A 22,951-nucleotide genomic window follows, 5' to 3' on the forward strand; every position below is an offset into this window, starting at 1 on the left:
AATGTTTTATCTATGGTTAGATCTGACACAGAATGGTACATCCTTGGTGATTTTAACATTTGTTTTTTTGCAAAGAAATCAGCTCTTTTTAAAAGGTTTGAACAAGTTCTTAATATCTTTAATCTAAAACAGATCATAAATGACCCCACCAGAATCTCAGAGTCCTCCTCTTCTGTGTTAGATCACATTTTATGTAGCCATCAAAACAAGATTGTTCAGTCTGGTACTCTTCCGATAGGTCTCAGTGATCATTTGCCTGTATTTTGTACGCGTAAAACACAGAAAGGGACGTATAATATGCATAAGAATGTTGTTGTAAGGTCTTTGAAACATTACAATGTAGATCATTTTATTCACAAACTTAAACTTTGCGATTGGTCAAACATGTTTATTGCAAAAACTGTAGAAGATTCATGGCTGTCTTTTAAAGAAACATTTCTGTCAGTTTTGAACACTGTTGCTCCTGTTAAGGAAGTCAGACTAAAACAAAGAAGTGAACCATGGTTAGATTCTAACATTCTGGAACTCATCAGTCAAAGAGATGCTTTTTATTTCAAATTCAAAAAATACAAACAGAAGGAGATGTTAGATAAATATCGTTTTTACAGAAACCTTGTTCAGAAAGAAGTAATTAAGGCCAAATCGGAATATATGTCGAACAAGCTGGAAGAAAATAAAAATGATCCAAAAAAGCTGTGGTCAGATTTAAAAAATCTTGGATATAGTAGTAAAAGTAAATCTTCTCCAAATATTGTTTTGAACATTGATGATGAAAATTGTTTTGAACCATGTAAGATTGCAAATCACTTTAATACTTTTTTTACTACTGTAGCCTCAACTTTAGTAAAAAAACTACCTTTGCCCTTCAATTTGTTTAACTATGAGTCTGACTGTTTTAAACGATTTTATAAAGATAGAAATCCTGACTCTGTTAAATTTAAACTTCACACTGTTAGTGAAGAATACATTTACAAGGAACTATGTAAACTAAATTGTTCAAAAAGCACAGGGTTAGATAACATTCCTGCAAGATTTTTAAAAGATGCTGCACCATTTTTAAAGATACCAGTAACATTTCTGATAAACAGTTCTATCACAAGTAACATTGTACCATCTGAACTCAAAAATGCTTAAGTTAAACCATTGTTTAAGAAAAACAACAGATCTGATTTTAAACTATCGACCTGTAAGCATACTATGTATAGTTTCAAAAATCTTAGAAAGAGTTGTATACAACCAACTAGAATCTTTTCTTGTTAAACATGGATTATTATACGAACTTCAGAGTGGTTTTAGATGTAACTATTCAACTGACTCCTGCCTAATTCATTTGACCGACCATATAAAAGAACAAAATTCCAAAGGTCTATATACAGGAATGATTATGCTGGATCTTCAAAAGGCGTTCGATACCGTAGATCACAAAATTCTATGTCAGAAATTAAAAGAAATTGGTGTGGATTCAATTGAGTGGTTTCAATCATATTTATCTGGACGTAAACAAGTTGTCAATGTAAATAATACAACGTCTGAATTCATGAACATCTCTTGTGGCGTTCCTCAAGGAAGCATACTTGGACCGTTGCTGTTTTTATGCTATGTCAATGATATGAGTATAAGCATAAGTGAAAAATGTAAATTAATATTATATGCAGATGATAGTGCTATCCTTTTCTCACACAAAGATCCGTCTGTTATTAGTAATGTACTCGGCAAGGAACTTGAAAACTGTAGTAAGTGGTTAGTTGACAACAAACTGTCTTTGCATCTTGGAAAAACAGAATGTATTTTATTTGGGTCTAAAAGAAAACTAACAAAAGTTGATAGCTTTAATGTAAACTGCAATGGCCATATCATAAAGCCTAAACAATATGTTAAATATCTTGGAAATATACTGGACAATGATCTCAGTGCTGCATCTATTGTTAACAATATTGTCAGTAAAGTTAATTCTAGGCTAAAAAATTTATATAGACAAAATCGTTTTTTAGATATGAATCTAAGAAGATTGTTATGTAACTCCTTAATACAATGCCATTTTGACTATGCATCGACATCTTGGTACAGTGGTATATCTAAACAATTCAAGAACAGATTACAGGTCACTCAGAACAAAGTTGTCAGATTTATTTATGGCTATGATTGTAGAACTTCCCTGAAAGTCTTGGCTTTCAGTGATATTGGATGGCTTAATATAGAAAATAGGATAAAGCAACTACGACTAAACCATGTACATAAAATCTTTAATAGCAAATGCCCATCATACTTACATGAACATTTTACTTTAGTCTCATCCACACATTCTTACAACAGTAGACATAGTGCTGGAAATTTTAAAGTGCCACAGGCTGACAGTTTTATATTAAATACTTTCTTTTATCAAGCAATCCAGGACTGGAACAGTCTTCCAATAAAGTTAAAAGAATTGAAAAATAAGAATACTTTTAAAAAAGAAGTGAAATCACATCTCATTGTTGGTATGAAATGTGCAGAAATGGAAGATTTCCTATTTTATTAATTGTTATTCATTTAATCTTGCATATCAGTCCAAAGATTTTTGTCATATTATGCTAAAGTGTCATATGGTTTTAACAGTCGGTTGCAATATAACTGTAAAAGTTCGATATCAAACATTTAATCATTCTTTAACTGGTCAAGAGTACATGCATGTTATTTTTGTATAAGTAAACCTAATTTAAACAGCTTACAACTGAGATCTTGGCAAATAATTATATTTGTCATAAGGACCCCATTGGAAATAAGTTGAATAACTTTAATGGGTTATCCTGTGTAATATATTTGTCACATTGAATTAAATCTTTGTTAACGCACGTATGTATCCAAAGCATTCTAATGATGTTGTGCTTTAGTATAGATATCATCACTAATACTTTGTTAATCAGTCTGTGTTATAACTTTATGAGATATTTGGTTTGTTACAATGACATATATATGCACGAATAAATCTATCTATCTATCTATCTATCTATCTATCTATCTAACGTTTGCTGTTTGATTTCCCGCTTAACGTGTATGCGATGCATTGCAACTGGGATACAAAACAAAGCGTTTGCGAGCGTTTTGAAAACGCTCGCCTTACTGAACGTTTGCTTAAAACATATTTAAATCTATAACCGATTGAAAGGGCCAATACTCAGACAAACCTAGATTATTTAATACACTTTCCACCTTAACAATCCATGGGCAACTGTAGACATTATTTATAAGCAAATTATACATGTAAGTTACATGATACAGCTTGGTATTTATTTGCTTTGCCAGACAGAGACTAACGAACTCCAAAAGTTGAGCATTCTTCCCTCTCTCGATCTTAAGATTAATGGAGTAAACACCAAGTTCACCAAGAACCATAACAGTTGGAGTTGATTGATGGATTTGATTTAAGAATCATTTTATAGAATAAGAGTTGAAATTGAGTTATAATAGACATTAATAAAACTAGGGAGATGACTGTGTCTGCGTAGTCCATGTAATATATATATATATACTTTATCACTAAAAACCTGTTGTCTGCTACAAAATACACGTTCTTTCTTCCGTCGGCAAAGATGGTGTTGGATATTGAAAAATTTCGTGCGGACAAAGGTGGAGATCCAAATAAAGTTAAGGAAAATCAAGCAAAAAGGTTCAAAGATGTGACGTTGGTAGATAATGTTGTAGGTCATGATACTCTTTGGAGAAAAGGTAATTTTGTAATAATACGTGAACTTGATATATTTCCGCAGTATTATTTTCGGATGAAATCTGATGCAATATAGCCACATATAATGTTTTTCTTTACATGTATCCATATACAAAGTAACCAACCATTATGTCATTGATCAGTGGTTTGATTTCATTGTGAAATCAACCAATCGATAACTGGTTTGCAAATACGATATAAATTATTACCAGTGACTTAGCCAGACTTAAGAAAAACACCAAGGCAGAACGATCTATGGGGGTCAGGGGACATGCCCCCCCCCCCCCTCCCGGAGGTGTTTTTGGCAAGAAGCGATTTCCTGCATTCTGGAGTATCTTTGGTTGATGGTTTGTGTACATTGAGGAAAATGAATTTAGTCGAAAAGAGGTATTTTAGAGTTATAGAAATAGTTAAAGCCCCAAAAAACACTAAGGAAGCTGTGTGTCTCAGTGTAGCTACGGCACTGATTACATCGCTCGTCAATCTGTCTATTGTGACTAAAATGCCCTCTAATTGATATATTTTGTTCGAACTACTGAGGTTTCATCGACTCTCCAGTTCGTTACTCTTGTTCTATAGTAAATTGCCAAGATGTTTCCTCATACCTATTAGCGGTTTTGTCAACTTAATTGTTTAGAACTATTTCACACATTTATGCTAAACCAATTAGCTTAAACATTTGATGACCCAACACGGTTTCCGCCAGGAAATTCATAAAGCATGTCGGGAGGGGAGGGGTGTCCCCTCCTGACGTCGATTTATTTTTATTTTCGTTATCAAAATTGTGCAATTTCCTGCATTTTAAACACGTTTACAGTTATGTCCCTATGATTTATTATTACCAACTCAAGTCCGATTCACATTAAAAATATTTGCGAAAAGGTTCTTCATTTATTATTGGTATTTCTCAAGTATTCCGACAATACAATATCGACGGTATTGATCGTACACTGTATTGATAGACTCATGTTTCGTTTAGTGCGGGTATTATTTACATTGACACCGTTGACGTCACAGCAAAATGTGTAAAACACCCTGTCTGCATGCTGGAACACAAAAGAGCCCGGAGGAAAGCGACTGCTCGTGGGTGTATCTAAAGCTGCAACAGCTAATAATTTTCAAGCCGGGTCGGCTAAGTAATAACTAAAAGGGAATGTAATGAGTATTTTCAGATTTATTTATCTTTTTTCAAAATAAATTAAAAGAACGATAAAATAATCAAAGTTTAATAATAAGCAACACAAAATATAACTTTACACAAAACTAAAAGCGGGAACGCGTCTCAATTACATACGACGACATAGCATAACCCTTGTTAACACAGATATCTTAACACGGTTCTCAATTACAATTTAATATTTGGTAAACAAAAGAACAATTAACAAACAGACTCGGGATCAATAAACAAAATAAAACGACACATAATTTATGTTACCAAAATCAATTAACACTTATTGTTTACTTTGCATTCATAGGTGATTATAGGGATGAAGGTCGCAAGTACGACAGTGATGTTTTTCACACGGTCTCATTTTGATAAAGAATAGGAGGAGTTTGGTTAATTGCACCGTCGATCCTCACCGATACGCCTTCATGCTGTCGTTGATCCTGAATGGCTGATACAAATGCCGTAATAGTCCCGACACGCCTTCTGTCTGTCAGTCAACCGTTGGAACCGTTGCAATCGCAACAAAACTGTATTGTCAAAACTGATGAATGTTTTGATAAGGATTGTCGCCGCGCTGATTAAAGCATGTCGGCATAATTAACGCGTGTCGGTAATTTGCCTTGCCAGGGGAAGGCACGTCGGGCCCGATAAGCCATAAAGGCCTGGCGGAAACCCTGCCCAATTAACGCACGTGACAGCGTGTGTGTGGGCTTAAATGTGATAATGCTAATGAGACATCAGCGTGTGTTTGTCATGGCCTCCATAACCAGCTGTGTACATTGCCCTAAAATAGTAACTGGCCGCATGCATGCGATCTGTTGCGACGTGTGTGAATGTTGGCAACATCATAAATGCAATTCGGGTATATCTGCGCAGCAGTACCAATGGATGATAAAAAATGAGCTTAATCTGGCATGGAAATGTGATGAATGCTGAATGGACCTGCATATCCGCCTGGTCAGCGAGCATCTACTGACCGGCATCCAAGGTAAGGAGTATGCTTCACTCCATGGACAACTTTTCGAAGCCTGGGACCGCTACGAGGAGGACGAGCTCGCCACCACCACCCAACTACTTCAGACTATCAGCAACATAGCGGGACTGGGACCCACAACTCCTTCAGATGATGTACATGATGATGACATGACGAATTAAAATCAGAATCTAACTCATGCCCATTTATTGATCATTATTGACTTTGTCATATATATGTTTATGAATTTCATAATCTGACTGTAAGTGGAAAAAAATATATATACATAGTCATGTATGTCACATAAATAAATAAATATATTGAGATTGTTGTGTAAATGATGTATCAAATATTGAGTTTATTAATGTCACATAAATAACTGTTATCTTTTGAGATTGTTGTGTAAATAATGTATATATGCTATACTTTTATATTTATTAAATAGTTTTAAACACCAAGATGTCTTCCTTTATTAACCATGCTATTTTAGGCACAGTCATGTATCACATAGATAAATAAAAATCACTGTTTTTATTAATCAACGATTTCACACACTCCACTTGTCAACATACACATCAAAAGGTAAAATATTCAATAAAATGGTCTACTGAATTTCTTCCTAAATTGGTGTTTGCTCACACCTAATAAATTGGTCATAATAGTTGCATTAATTGCTAATTATAATAAGGTTTACGAACTGTAAAAATATGTTGACGAAACAACTACCCATTTGTACTATAAAATAAGGTAGAGGGACTGGTAAGGTGACGAAACATCCGGTACCGTTTTGTTCGGATAAAATTGGAAGAAGTAGAATTTGTTTGATTGTTTTTAGCTCAACTATTCGAAGAATAGGTGGGCTATACTACTCGCCCCAGCGTCGGTGTCGGCGTCCGGTTAAAGTTTTAGGGCAAGTTGGGATTTTCACTTATAAGTCCAATACCTTTCATTCAATTGAGTTAATACTTCACAAAGTTGTTCAGGGCCATCACATGATGAGGTTAGATAACTCCATATTATTCTTTACACAGATAATGGCCCCTGATTGACTATGAAACTTAGGTTAAAGTTTTAGGGCAGGTTGGGATATTTATAAATAACTTCTATACCCTTTGTTCAATTGACTTAATACTTCACACAGTTGTTCAGGACCATCACACAATGAGGTCACATAACTCCATATTATCCTTAATACAAGTTATGGCCCCTGATTGACTTAGGTTAAAGTTTTAGGGCAGGTTAAAGTTTTAGGGCAAGTTGGGATTTTCACTTAAAACTCCAGTACCATTCATTCAATTGACTTAATACTTCACACAGTTGTTTAGAACCATCACATAATGAGGTAAGATAACCCCAAATGATCTTTTATACAAATAATGGCCCCTGATTGACTATGGAACTTAGGTTAAAGTTTTAGGGCAGGTTGGGATATTTATTAATAACTTCTATACCCTTCATTCAATTGACTTAATACTTCACACAATTGTTCAGGACCAACACCCAATGAGGTTACATAACTCCATATCCTTAATACAAGCTATGGCCCCTGATTGACTTAGATTAAAGTTTTAGGCAAGTAAAAGTTAAGGGCAAGTTGGGATTTTGATAAAAAAAACGTCTATACCTTTCATTTAATGCACTTTAAAAAATTCAAAATTATTTACGACCATCTTACAACAAGAAACATAACTCCATTTTAACCCTAATGACAAATTATGTCCCTTGAATATATATATATTTTTTTAAATTTCTTTTTGACAGGCACATTTTTACATTCTTAACCAGTTTTTTTACCAAGGGAAAACAAGGAGTTGATTTTTTTTTTTTCTTTTTAAATTTTATTTTAATTTCTTTTGAAAGGCATATTTGTATATTCTTTACCACATTTTCATAATGGGAAATCAAGTTATTTGAATGACTTGCGTCTTTTTTCGGGTGGTGGGAGGGCAGCATCAAAGTCACCTTATGTATTGAATAATTTTAGTTAGGTTTGACATAAATAGACCAAACATGGTAATATTACATTGTTATTGTATTCACTTCTAAGTCAAAGCGGCGAAGTCGAGCGCGCTGTCTTACGACAGCTCTTGTTATTTTACCTGATGGCGCATAGTTCTCAGACAGCAGTAGTTCTCGGTCTCTAGATGGTCATTTAATATTGAAAGTTACATGATTAGCCAGGGCATTCAACAGGGTCTGAAACCCAAGAGTCAATGACTCTTGAGGTCTGATTTTCAATTTCAGATTTCCAAGAGTCATGGTGAGTTTTTTGTTTAATTTCATGGTCTTCTTAAATATTATTTCTCACCTGTCATAAGATGGCATTGCAAGGTACATTAATTATCTACCGTAAATCCCAGTGTATAGGAAACAAAATGCCTGCGTCTTAAATATAGTTAGCCTTATGACATTATTTTCCAAAGTCCATTTCAGGCCGAAATATGTTTGTTTACATACATCGATTGATGGAGTAAGTTATATCTGCAGTAAAAAATCGGGTATACAACAAAAAATAAAAGCAGTTAAATATTTTAAAGTTTCGAAATTGTACGAAAATAAACAATCAGTCTGAAATTTGTTGATTTTTTCTATATTCGTATCAGTAAAAATTGTAATACACAAACCTGGTTTGTCTTCAAACATCACCCTGACACCCACCAATAAAAGTGAAAAGGTCACAACCATCAGTTTAACGCAACAATCTGCTATGTTCCACTATGATGAACACGCGATCTTTTAATTGGAAGAGATGATCTAATAGCAGATGCTTGTTATCTGTCCAAACACGTGGTTGAACGCACGAGACACATTTTGCTGACTATATAATACAAATATTCTGGATATTGTTTGCAGTGTTATTTTTTCCATGTCCAAAATAAAACTTACTTTTTTTCTTACTATTAGGCTTTGCTTATGGCAGGTTTCAACATTTCATTAATTGTTACATTAATTTATCATCAAATACCAATGGTTATCTATTTTGCCTGATGTTAGTTCTATCAACTGCAATCCAAACAAACATGTGCGAAAGTTTTACTTATTAACATATGTATTCAAATGTGATATTATGTCGGCTGCTGATCAAACGGTACACTTTGTGACGTCAGAGCATGAGCGGTTTATTATATTTTTAAATCTTTCTGTCGAATACCGCATGATCCTATTTACACTAGGCTGGTTAACCAACTACCATGTTTACAATGTTTGCATTTAGGCTGGTAAGAAAATACGATACGATCGAATAAATAATAATTAATAATTGTCGTCTGAGAAATCATGGCGATAATGTTTGAACAATATGAATGAACCTTTGGGTGTAGGAAAAAAAGTTACACAAAATAAATAAATTTTGAAAATCAGAACTTCTAGGTGTGTTTTTTTGAGGTTTCAATTTTTTAGAAGCCCTGATTTCAGTTAACTATTTATGTAATTTTATACCACTTTTACCATTGTTATTTCAATATATTTTATCATTTATGAACATGTGCTGTACTATGTAATTACCTTTGCCATTTTCATTCTTCAACAAAATTGGTGGTCATTTTTATGAATTCAAATGCACATCATAGTTAATGAAATATCTGTTCTGTTAATATAAGGCTTTACAGACAGTTAACAGAACAGACAATTCATTAACTAAGATGTGCGTTTGAATTGATGAAATAAGCAGGTTGTAGCACATTCAGTATTATTACCGTATGTTTATTTCATGAATAGTAGAGTTTAAAAAATGTTACAATACAAACAATCAAGAATTGCATCAAAGGACAAAATGGAATCCTTAGATAAAAATATCTTTGTTTTATTTCAGCCAGATATAGGGCTGATCTACTGAACAAACTGAAGAATGTTTGCAGTAAAGCAATTGGAGAGAAAATGAAGGTGGGTCTGAAGTCAAATCGTTCGTCTTTCTGCAAAATGCTGAATTAATTTCACTTTTAATTTCATATTAATATAAAAATGTGACCAAGTCCAGTGATAAGATTTACTTTTTTGGCCTAGTGATGCAGTACTTCAGTGTGCAAAATTAACCTTTGTACCCTGGTTGCCAATGGGGCTACAAACTTTGAGATTGCTGTAGCCCGAACCAGATTTCGAACCAGATTTCGGTAGCCAATTAGTTTACAGAAAAAACATGGGGCATTGTTTATGAGCACTTTATATATTCAGTTAAAGATGCAATAATTTTCTGGCAGTGGGCTGGTCCTGTTAACATGTGTTGTCCGGGGTTGGAAATGATGGGAGTGCTTTTTTTTGTTGGGGGGGGGAGCTAATTCTGTCAACCTAAGTTGCAAGTGGGTTGGGGCGTTGGTGTAGAGGTTGTTGAGGGGACCTGAAAAGGCTGAAATATCAATCCGTGTGAATGTACATATCTATTGCCATACATCATGACAGTTGATATTGCATATTGATCTATAAAGGGATGAAAAACAGCCATTTCTGGATTCAATACCGCTAATCCCAAATAATTTACATCAAACAATTCATTTGGATTTTTAATGAACAATTTTTTCAGACTTTCTTGAAAAACAACAACTTCTGAATGGGATTTTTTTCTCCAGATTCGGGAAAAACATGATATAATTTACAAGGGGAATGGGTCCAATAGTCAGACTCGTAGGAACTATAGAAAAAAGCTGCTGTTAAAATATGCTGCTTATGGTATAAGTAACAGGAGTTTACTGTCAGTATCAGGGTTTTACTAACATCTTTTACATATTTTTCAGTAACAACTTAATAAAAGTTTATTTTAAAAAACAACAACATCAAATGTTCAATACCATATCTCCCTATTACCTATTATTAAGGAGTATTGACAGTCTGAAAATGATTTTCGTCAAAATAATCATATTCAAGCAGTGAAGTATTGCTTGACAAGGGAGATCACTGCTTCAGGAATTATCCGTGTCGATGATTAATCCGGAAGTTGGTAGACAATGTCGATGTAAACATTGATTTGACAATCATCAAGCCAGATAATTTCATCGCCAATCGGGCTATCTTAAAGGATTTTTTCGTCGCCTAAGATGATCGGGCCATCGTTAATTTCGCACACTGGTACTTTGTAAACTATGAGCTATAGATAACCTTTTTACTTGAAGTGTATTTTACGTCCTTATGCAATCAAGTAAAGTGTATGGTACATGTGTACACCCTTGGGTCTTCATTAAAGTGTAATGGGGATTTCTAAAGTGTACTTGTACATGAAATTACAAATATGAATGACTTATTTTATCTAATGAACTTTTATAGCAATTATATAAGAACTTGATTATGTTTGAAAATTGAAATGTTGCTAAGCAAATTACAAGTCCTGATTAATTTAAACTTTTTTGCTACTTTGCTTTCTTGGCTTATAGGATTCTGTAAGTCTTTTAGGGTAGTGAATCGAATTTACCAAACTGGTTTAACATTTAGTCAAAATGGCTAGCATAAAAACAGATAAAAAATTCTTAGTCAAAACAGCTAGTGTAAAAATGTTACGACCTTTTTCTCTCTTTTTTATCGTACCAGTATGAACGCTGTTTGATTTTATGTCGTAATGGGCGATTTTTAAAGTGTATAAACACCCATTATGACCCTTATCTGTAGCTCTGGTAAACTATGATGTTTCTTAGCCTAGTGAAGCTTTGCTTTGTAAACTATGATGTTCCTTGGCAAGTAATGAGGTGCTTTGTAAACTATGATGTTCCTTAGCAAGTTATGTGGTGCTTTGTAAACTATGATGTTCCTTACCCCAGTAATAAAGTGCTTTGTAAACTATGATGTTTCTAAGTCTAGTGATGCGGTGCTTTGAAAACTATGATGTTTCTTAGCCTAGTGAAGCTTTGCTTTGTAAACTATGATGTTCCTTAGCAAGTAATGAGGTGCTTTGTAAACTATGATGTTCCTTAGTAAGTAATGAGGTGCTTTGTAAACTATGAGGTTTCTTATCCAAGTAATGAGGTGCTTTGTAAACTATGATGTTTTTTATCCCAGTAATGAGGTGCTTTGTAAACTATGATGTTCCTTACCCCAGTAATGAAGTGCTTTGTAAACTGATGTTTCTAAGTCTAGTGATGCGGCGCTTTGTAAACTATGATGTTCCTTAGCAAGTAATGAGGTGCTTTGTAAACTATGATGTTCCTTAGTAAGTAATGAGGTGCTTTGTAAACTATGATGCTTCTTATCCAAGTAATGAGGTGCTTTGTAAACGATGATTTTCCTTATCCTAGTGATGCGATGCTTTGTAAACTATGATGTTCCTTATCCTAGTGATGCAATGCTTTGTAAACTATGATGTTTCTAAGTCGAGTGATGCAATGCTTTGTAAACTATGATCCTTTTTTCTCTTCATCTTGAAAAATACATGTTTGTATCTTGGTCGAGATTGGTCAGATCATGTTCATGATTGGTCAGAATGTTCCCCTTGATCAAGTCTAAACACCTTGTAAAAGTGGGTTAGTGGGTCAAAAAACTATGTCACAAGGTCAAATCTTTGGAACAGACTAGTGACATTAAATTTTGTGTACTATTCATCAAACTTCATCACAATGTTCCCCTTGATGAACTTTTGGTCAATTTGAAAACTAGGTCATCTTTGATCAAAAATAGGTCACTAGGTCAAATCTTAGAATTTCTTGTCTGGAACCATATCATTGTAATGATTGGTCAGATTATGTGCAAACTAAAACAAAAAATTACTCTTGCTGAAATCTAACCGCATTGTAAATTTATGTAAGTCACTTTTGGTTGAAATCTAGGTCATTAGGTAGAAAAATAATAAAATAATATTTTGTATGGAGTGTAATATTTAGCCAGATTATGTTATATGATAATCATCAGAGCTCCAGATATGCTGTCTTATGGCGTAGAAATGCATTAAGAATGATGAAAAACCACAATGGATTTAATCTTTTGCTTGTATCTAGATGCATTAGATGCCCCAACATCTTTCTTATTGAAGCCAAGAATAGTGTTTTTATCTTACTTTTTTGTTTCATTGCTTGAAATTGTCAAGTATATTGGGCAAGGGAAATGCAGTCTTGTAGACCTTTTTATTCTTATAATTTTCATGACTTTATCAGAAAACAATATTTTTGCCATCTCTGACTGATTCTGCCATCTATGACTAGAACATGTAATTTCTCAAGGTCTTACATTTCTTTCATTAATGAAAACATTGAAGGCATGGCTGCTGCATATGTTGATATTGTGATTTGTTACTGGCCATTACAGAGAAAGGAGGATGTTGGGGTGGAGGCCAGTCTGCCTGCAGGGCTGCTCGATGACCTGGACACACTCACACTGGAAACACTTACTGTAAGTTGTCCTCACACTGGAAACACTCACTGTAAGTCTCCCTCACACAGGAAGCACTCACTGTAAATCTCCCTCACACAGGAAACACTCACTGTAAATCTCCAATGCACAGGAAACACTCACTGTAAGTCTCCCTCACACTGGAAGCACTCACTGTAAATCTCCCTCACACAGGAAACACTCACTGTAAATCTCCCTCACACTGGAAGCACTCACTGTAAGTCTCCCTCACACAGGAAGCACTCACTGTAAATCTCCCTCACACAGGAAACACTCACTGTAAATCTCCAATGCACAGGAAACACTCACTGTAAGTCTCCCTCACACAGGAAGCACTCACTGTAAATCTCCCTCACACAGGAAACACTCACTGTAAATCTCCAATGCACAGGAAACACTCACTGTAAGTCTCCCTCACACTGGAAACACTTACTGTAAGTCTCCCTCACACAGGAAACACTTACTGTAAGTCTCCCTCACACAGGAAACACTTACTGTAAGTCTCCCTCACACAGGAAACACTCACTGTAAGTCTCCCTCACACAGGAAACACTCACTGTAAATCTCCCTCACACAGGAAACACTTACTGTAAGTCTCCCTCACACAGGAAACACTCACTGTAAGTCTCCCTCACACAGGAAACACTGTAAGTCTCCCTCACACAGGAAACACTCACTGTAAATCTCCCTCACACAGGAAACACTTACTGTAAGTCTCCCTCACACAGGAAACACTTACTGTAAGTCTCCCTCACACAGGAAACACTGTAAGTCTCCCTCACACAGGAAACACTCACTGTAAATCTCCCTCACACAGGAAACACTTACTGTAAGTCTCCCTCACACAGGAAACACTTACTGTAAGTCTCCCCCACACAGGAAACACTTACTGTAAGTCTCCCTCACACAGGAAACACTTACTGTAAATCTCCCTCACACAGGAAACACTCACTGTAAGTCTCCCTCACACAGGAAACACTCACTGTAAATCTCCCTCACACAGGAAACACTTACTGTAAGTCTCCCTCACACAGGAAACACTCACTGTAAATCTCCCTCACACAGGAAACACTTACTGTAAGTCTCCCTCACACTGGAAACACTTACTGTAAGTCTCCCTCACACTAACGACACTCACTGTAATTCTCCCCTACTGAAGGAAAAAACTCTTTGGAGTCTCTCTTTCTCTGAAAACACTCAGTATCAATTTTGACAGATTTACATATTGGGATTGATAACCATATAATTGCTATCTTTTTAAAACTTTTTTAACAACATTGCGGCCTTTCTTTTTGCTATCTTAGTAAAAAAAAAAAGTATTTGTGTTTTTGTTATCAAGATCACAATTTACTATAGTTCATGTCTGATTGAAAAGTCGGGTCAATGGTCACGGTCACAGTGACTCATGTTCTTTTATGGGTCATATTTATACAGATTATTGATCAAGAGCAAGAAATGACGTGAGTAATTACTCAAACATTTCAAGTTGTACTCATCTGTTTTTTTCGCATACTAGTATTTAATGACCTTATAAGGGAAGTATTCACACACCATTTGATAAAGTAAGAAAAATTGGAAAATAATGTGCATGTACCAGATTTTTTTTCAGTTCCATGTACAATAAACACAGGATTTAAATACATGTAGTTTACTCATTTGAGTGAAAAAACTGGGCTCAGGCCTTTGTCTACCCCTTGTTTGTTATTCTTATTTCCCGACCACGCCATGCTGGTTCATATATGTGACTATTCTGCAGGAATTGACAGTGACGCAAATCAAGGCTGTGCGTGTGCACATAGATGAGCAAGTTAGGATTAATGATGATAGTTTGAACCTGCATGAGCAAGACCGCAATGAGGCTCTCAAAGAAGTCGGCAACCTGCTACACGAATCCTGCGTCATCTCTAATGATGAGGTATTTATTAAGGCTTTTCTCTAAGGCTCATCCTGGACTAAGGTGTCATCCCTGATGTGAAGCAAAATTGTTATAAATTGTGTGATTTTGTCATTTCTGAATCTTCCGACAACTAAATGTTTAGGGTTATTGATTTTTTTATTTATTATAATATTTCAGTACTATATAATACTGTTGCTCTCTCATTAATTCACACTGTCTGCTTGTCCATCCTTCAATTCGTCTGTGCATATGGCTCAATTTCTCGTGTCAACACTAACTTTCTCTTGTATGGACAGATTTTAAAATAATTTGCCACATATGTTCAACATTTTAAGACGATGTGTCACGTGAATAGCCGGTGTCCCTACTTTCAAAAGCAAGGTCACACTTAGTGTTTGTTCTCTTGGAATGCTGCATATAAGGACATAGAGTATAGGTGGTCATGTCCAGGCTGTAACTTTTATCTTGTAAGGACAGATTTTAAAATTACTTTCCACATGTGTTCGAAATACCAAGACGATGTGTCGCAAGCAAATCGTGTTCCTACCTCTAAGGTCACACTTTTTATCCACACATTTCATTGCTTTTTTCCCTTTCTTAACCCTTTAGCGCATGTATACGAGATAGGCCGACATAGCTCATTAGCAGATGTAAACGCATCTGGCCGACCCTATACACTACTGGATGTAAACGCATCTCCCGCATATTTCAATAGGGTCATTTCAATACTTCAATATTGAATCTTTCTTTTTGTAAACAATATCCCGAATGTTTATAAAGCTGAAGATTAACCTTTTGCTTATTGATTTTCCCTCGAAAATGTAGTCTGCTAAAACTTGAAGGTCACTATTTATACTGCCAATCACAGGTGTGAGATCCTACTGTGACGTAATAAAACCTCGAGGAATGGCAGTACTGTACAGTATGGAATTTCCCCAAAAACATTGATGCGTAAATCAATGAAATTATTATGTCAGTTTAATTTACCATTGAAATCAATAAAGATATTAATTATTTGTAGATAATATTTTGTGTTACAAACAATAGAAACAATAAGTAGCTGAGGAAATGATGAGTAAATTTTCTGCTGAGCTAATCGATGGCCAGCATTGTTCCGGTCGTAAAATAGGTCCAGTAAACACATTTGTGCAAGCGTTTGATGATTTAGATCTTTTTATGCCCCCGAATGTGGGCATATTAAAATCGCACCGTCCGTCCGTCCGTGTGTCCGGCTCAATAACTCGTGTCCGGGCTGTAACTTTCCCTTGTATGGAAAGATTTTAAAATGACTTGCCACATGTGTTCCACATACCAAGACGACGTGTCGAGTGCAAGACCTGTGCCCCTACCTCAAAGGTCAAGGTCACACTTAGTCTTTATTCACAATGGAATGCTGCATTTAGGACAAAGAGTATAGGTTGTCGTGTCCGGGCTGTAACTTTCCCTTGTATAGACAGATTTTAAAATAACTTGCCACATGTGTTCCACATACCAAGACGACGTGTTGCGTGCAAAACCCGTGTCCCTACCTCAAAGGTCAAGGTCATACTTAGTCTTTATTCACAATGGAGTGCTGCATATAGGACATAGAGTATAGGTTGTCGTGTCCGGGCTGTAACTTTCCCTTGTATGGACAGATTTTAAAATAACTTGCCACATGTGTTCCACATACCAAGACGACGTGTCGCATGACAGACCCGTGTCCCTATCTCAAAGGCACACTTGGGTGTTTATTCACAATGGAATGCTGCATATATAAGGACATAACAGTGTGGGTTGTCAACTATGGGTGGTATTTTTTTATGTTTAGAGGCAATTTAAAATAACTTGCCATATGTATTTGACATGTAAAGGCAAGATCAACTTTTCATGTACTGACCTTGTTCATAGGTCAATGTCACAATCGGGGGCATTCGTCACATACTGTGACAGCTCTTGTTATTCATTACTTGGAAAACATTTATCGGCTTTCTTTTTGTAAAGAATTTTATGAGGGGGTAATAAAGTTAAACAGACACTCTGGACTGGATCTCTCAGTTGGATGACACCGGATATTCCTGCCACATTTCTGTGTATTATACACAAGAACATCAATTGTCGGCTTTTTAATCCAGATGTGTCTTTTTTATGATAGGGGTAATAAAATTTAGATCGATCCATTGATTTAATGCAATTATGACATTTCAAAGAAATGTTACAATTCCATCTTAGAAATGCATTCACAGATGAAATAAAAGAATTTTATATTTCATCATTGACACCATTTATTAGATAAATTAATTAACTATAAAAAATGTATTCACATAAAAAATATTTGGAAACAATTATTTGGAGTAATATTGATTTTAAGGTCATACAGCTGTATTCATTTGCTCATTTTCGAATATCCTGAAAAGTACCTATACATATAAGGACTGCTTATCAGTAAGATGGCTATTGACTGGGAGGTGTAATCTGGCCACTTGTCTATGTGCTAAAGGGTTAATGACCTTTGAATAACACTTGAGTACCACTTCGGGGGCACTTGTCACCTACAGTGGCAACTCTTGCTCTTTCAATTTTCTTTCACTTTCCTTACAATGTTAAAACCCCATAAATATTGAAAGTTATACTAAAAAGTCAAAACATGAATCATAATTACCCTGCTTTCAATACAGCAACAGTCAACCTAATAGTCAACTAAATTAAAAACTGTGGTGTTTGCTTTTTAAAACTAAAAAAAAATCATTCTTATATTACAGATATTGTAGTCCTTATTTCTATACTACCCAACTATTGAATTAAATAATGCCTTTTTTTCCGACAGGGCGTATAAGGAGTATACATCACTCCCAGTGGTATTAATGTGTGAGTGTGGTCTGGTATGAATCATTTCCAGTGGTAGCTTTAGTTGATCATTGCATTTGTTAGCTTGTCTGATTTTAGAAAAATAAATGGCGAGTTATTGTTGTCACTTGATTGTCATTGTCATCGTCAGAGGCGTTGGTTAAGTTTTGCGTTTAGGTCACTTACATGCAAACTATCAAAGCTATCACTTTGAAACTTGGGAACTTCATCCAATACCCTTCTTCACATTTTACTCTAAAGATGCCGAGTCTTACCTGTTTTTTGGGTAAAAAACATGAATTTTGAGTGACTGCACCCATGGCCCTCAAAGTTGACTTGGAGGTTGGGCCTGACCAGTAGATGACCCCTATTGATTCTAGGAGTCATCGGGTCAAAGGTCAAGGTCACAGTGACCTTGAAGGCAAACTGGACATGAAGGTTTGGCCTGACCAGGAGATGACTCCAAATGATTTTGGGGGCCAATGGTCAAGGTCACAGTGACCTTAAACGCAAAAAAGTTAACAAAGTTTCCTCCAGTGATATCTCAACAAAGCCTGGACCTATGATCATCAAACTTGACATGGAGGCTAGGCAAGACCAGTAGATGACCCCTATAAGATGTCATCAGGTCAAAGGTCAAGGTCAAAAAATGACCTTGAATGTGAAAATGTTGTACCAGTGAAATTTCCAGAATACCCATGGCCCTAAAACTCGACTTGGGGGTTGGGCCTGACCTGTAGATGACCCCTTTTGATTTTAGGGTCGAAGGTCAAGGTCACAGTGACTTAGAACACAAAAAGCTTGTCTGGGTGATTACTTGACAATGCCTGCACCCATGGCCTTCAAACTTGACATTTAGGTTTTGGGTGCTCAGTTGATGACTCCTATTGATTTTGAGGTCATAGAGTCAAAGATCATGGTCATTACTCATATTCAAACTTAGAATGGTCATAATCTTAAAACTGCCTCAAAGGCATCCAATGTCAATCACAAATCAGCTTTCATTTCAGTCCATGCAAATTTCATTCAACTGTCCAAAGAATCCTGACAACATGGCACTCTGAGGGGGTATAATGTTTGACGAACATCTCTTGTTGTTGGATTGATTTAAAAAAATTCACAGAAAATTAATGGATAATGCACTTCAATATATGAAACAGGTTTTTGAGTCACACATTTGGAAGGGTAGGGGGATCAGGTGGAGTCTTCTTTTTTTAAGTTTTGTTCTTAGGTCACTTACATGCAAACTATCAAAGCTATCACTTTCAAACTTTGGAATACCTGTGCTCTATCAAATGTACAATATGTAATAAATAAACCATAAAAGGATCAAATCAGACAAGCGTTCAGCAACCACAGGCGGTGCTCTTGTTATAAATTTCCAATTACAATTTCTAGGATGAGAATGGGATAGAGAGGACACATGGGGACTGTGATGTGAGAAAGAAATACTCACATGTTGACCTGATTGCCATGATTGACGGGGTTGATGATGCTAGAGGGTCCCTGGTAGCTGGCGGAAGAGGCTATTACCTGAAGGTATTATTTGTGTGTGTGCTCTAAAGTAATCACTGTGTAAGGGTTTAAGCTAGGTTTTAAAAAGGACATTTGCTACAGAAAAGTGACAGGATGCTGAGTGACAAAAGGTCACATTGTACGGTGCAGTGAATAAAGTAATAGAAAATGTAAGTAATTGATATTAGGTTTCAACTACCAATTACTTAAAATTTGTTTGAACTGATATTATTTTAATAAAACAAAAGAAATATTTGCATTATATATCAGGGCTTTTTCTATAATACCCCTGGGTCCGACTATCGGACCAAAAGCAAAATATAAGATATTTTTCCCAATCTTCAGAAAAAAATCCCAATAAGAAAAAAAGTATTTTTACCTGTACTGGTTCATTTTCAACATTCTTATAAATTGTGTGATGTTAAGTTTTTTGGATAACTGAACTCGGAAATCATTGATTTTCATCACATTCAGAGATCAGTATGAAATATTATCTGTCATGATTTATTGCAATAGATATTTACACCTCAAGGATTGATCTTTTTTGGGTCGTTTAAAGGGAAAATAAACTAATATTAAATCATTTCCTAATTCGCAGAAGAATGGACAGCTTTTTCTTTTAACTGTAAAATTTCCCAATTTCAGTATTTTCACGACGCAAAATTTCCCAAAATGTCTAGGGTCTTTTTCCCAAAATGGGCAGAAAAAGCCCTGTATATCAAACACATTTAAAAACAATATGTTGGTCTTCATGAGGGCTGAAGGGTGCTTTCAAAAAAGCACATGATGCAGCACCCTTCCATAACCCTCTATGTAAAACCCTGTGTGTCTGTCCATCCATCAGCTATATAGCAGACCATTAGTGGGTATTGTTGCTGTAGGGGAAGCCAGTATCATTTGGTATTGTTGCTGTAGAGGACAGGAGTATCAATGGGTATTGTTGCTGTAGGGGACAGGAGTATCAGTGGGTATTGTTGTTGTTGTAGGGACCAGTAGTATTAATGAGTATTGTTGTTGTTGTAGGGACCAGTAGTATTAATGAGTATTGTTGTTGTTGTAGGGACCAGTAGTATTAATGAGTATTGTTGTTGTTGTAGGGGCCAGTAGTATTAATGAGTATTGTTGTTGTTGTAGGGGCCAGTAGTATTAATGAGTATTGTTGTTGTTGTAGGGACCAGTAGTATTAATGGGTATTGTTGTTGTTGTAGGGACCAGTAGTATTAATGAGTATTGTTGTTGTTGTAGGGACCAGTAGTATTAATGAGTATTGTTGTTGTTGTAGGGACCAGTAGTATTAATGGGTATTGTTGTTGTTGTAGGGACCAGTAGTATTAATGGGTATTGTTGTTGTTGTAGGGACCAGTAGTATTAATGAGTATTGTTGTTGTTGTAGGGACAAGTAGTATTAATGAGTATTGTTGTTGTTGTAGGGACCAGTAGTATTAATGAGTATTGTTGTTGTTGTAGGGACCAGTAGTATTAATGAGTATTGTTGTTGTTGTAGGGACCAGTAGTATTAATGAGTATTGTTGTTGTTGTAGGGACCAGTAGTATTAATGAGTATTGTTGTTGTTGTAGGGACAAGTAGTATTAATGAGTATTGTTGTTGTTGTAGGGACCAGTAGTATTAATGAGTATTGTTGTTGTTGTAGGGACCAGTAGTATTAATGAGTATTGTTGTTGTTGTAGGGACCAGTAGTATTAATGAGTATTATTGCTATTGAAGGGGCATGCAGTATAAGTGGGTATTGTTGTTGTTGTAGGGGCCAGCAGTATTAATGGTTATTGTTGTTTTTGTAGGGACCAGCAGTATTAATGGTTATTGTTGTTGTTGTAGGGACCAGCAGTGTTTATGGGTATAATTGTTGTTGTTGTAGGGGACAGTAGTATTACGGTAATGGTTATTGTTGTTATTGTAGGGACCAGCAGTATTAATGGGTGTTATTGTAGGGGCCAGCAGTATTAATGGGTGTTATTGTAGGGGCCAGCAGTATTAATGGGTGTTATTGTAGGGGCCAGCAGTATTAATGGGTGTTGTTGTAGGGGCCGGCAGTATTAATGGGTGTTGTTGTAGGGGCCAGCAGTATTAATGGGTGTTGTTGTAGGGGCCAGCAGTATTAATGGGTGTTATTGTAGGGGCCAGCAGTATTAATGGGTGTTATTGTAGGGGCCAGCAGTATTAATGGGTGTTATTGTAGGGGCCAGCAGTATTAATGGGTGTTGTTGTATGGGCCAGCAGTATTAATGGGTGTTGTTGTAGGGGCCAGCAGTATTAATGGGTGTTGTTGGAGGGGCCAGCAGTATTAGTGGGTATTGTTGTTGTTGTAGGGACCAGAAGTATTAGTGGGTATTGTTGTTGTTGTAGGGGCCAGCAGTATTTGTGCGTATTGTTGTTGCTGTAGGGACCAGAAGTATTAATGGGTATTGTTGTTGTTGTAGGGGCCAGCAGTATAAATGGGTTGTTATGTTGTTGCAGGGGCCAGCAGTATAAGCTGGTATTGTTGTTGTTGTAGGGACCAGTTGTATGAATGGGTTGCTATGTTGGTGTAGGGGCCTACAGTATTAGTGGGTATTGTTGTTGTTGTAGGGGACAGCAGTAATAGTGGGTATTGTTATCAGAGCCAGCAGTATCAATAGGTATTGTTGTAGGGGACAGCAGTATTAAGTTTAAGTTCAAATTTATTTATTTCACAATGATTGTGAAACAAGTTATTACAACATTATATTAACCACTCTTGTTGGCACGTTTTTACCTGAAAGTGTGGTCTTGTGTTTTGAAAGAAACCGGAGTACTCGGAGGAAACCCACTTGTCTGGCTTAGTGACCACAGACCCAACTTACATGCATCCAGGCCTGGAATTGAACTTGGATCGCCTTGGTAGGAGCCAGTGCGCTAACCACTGCGCTAACGGGACAACCGGACAGCAGTATTAGTGGGGATTGTTGTTGTGAGAGCCATCAGTATAAATGGGTAGTGTTGTTATTGTAGGGGCCATCAGTGTAATAGATTTTTCAGTATTAATAGGTATTGTTGTTGTTGTAGGGACCAGCAGTATTTCTGGAGCAAGCTTTGATCAATCTGGCACTGGGCCTGCTGCATGAGAAAGGTTACACTCCACTCTACACTCCATTTTTCATGCGAAAGGAAGTCATGCAGGAGGTTGCACAGCTCTCCCAGTTTGATGAGGAGCTTTACAAGGTAACCTTTCTTACAACTTACAGTCAACAAAAAGCACTTTTATCACTTTATTGGATCATCAATCATTAAAGAATAATATGGCCAATTTTCATGGAACAGGAAAGGCTTAAAAAAAAATTGTTTCTGGTTACCCAACCGACCCAATTATTTTACTTCAATTTTTAGATGGAAATGTGTGTGTATGTAGTATGTGCGTCCGCGCGTCTGTAAACAATTGCTTATGAACACGATACAGTCTTCACTTTTGATTATATCTCGATGAAACTTGTACAGTATTTAGATATCCATTAGAGGTTGGTTCCTTTCGAAAACCAGATCCGCCCATGCATTGCCTAGATTATGGGCCTTGAAAGTATATAAAAATGCTA

At 36.1% G+C, this 22,951-nt stretch overlaps 1 protein-coding gene across 1 annotated transcript in view; it reads left to right on the plus strand.

The window, feature by feature from the left end:
- The first annotated feature begins 3,532 nt into the window (after window positions 1–3,532).
- Window positions 3,533–22,951, plus strand: part of LOC128217583 (serine--tRNA ligase, cytoplasmic-like) — a 75,690-nt gene continuing 56,271 nt past the window's right edge. Inside the window, exons 1-6 of the mRNA XM_052924811.1 lie at window positions 3,533–3,705; window positions 9,656–9,726; window positions 13,063–13,146; window positions 14,903–15,061; window positions 19,268–19,408; window positions 22,428–22,583. Coding sequence (XP_052780771.1) covers window positions 3,570–3,705; window positions 9,656–9,726; window positions 13,063–13,146; window positions 14,903–15,061; window positions 19,268–19,408; window positions 22,428–22,583 — 747 coding nt within the window. The 5' untranslated portion in view covers window positions 3,533–3,569. The remainder of the gene's footprint in view (window positions 3,706–9,655; window positions 9,727–13,062; window positions 13,147–14,902; window positions 15,062–19,267; window positions 19,409–22,427; window positions 22,584–22,951) is intronic.

This window comes from Mya arenaria, chromosome 14 (assembly GCF_026914265.1).
Source record: "Mya arenaria isolate MELC-2E11 chromosome 14, ASM2691426v1".
Lineage (NCBI taxonomy): Eukaryota > Metazoa > Mollusca > Bivalvia > Myida > Myidae > Mya > Mya arenaria.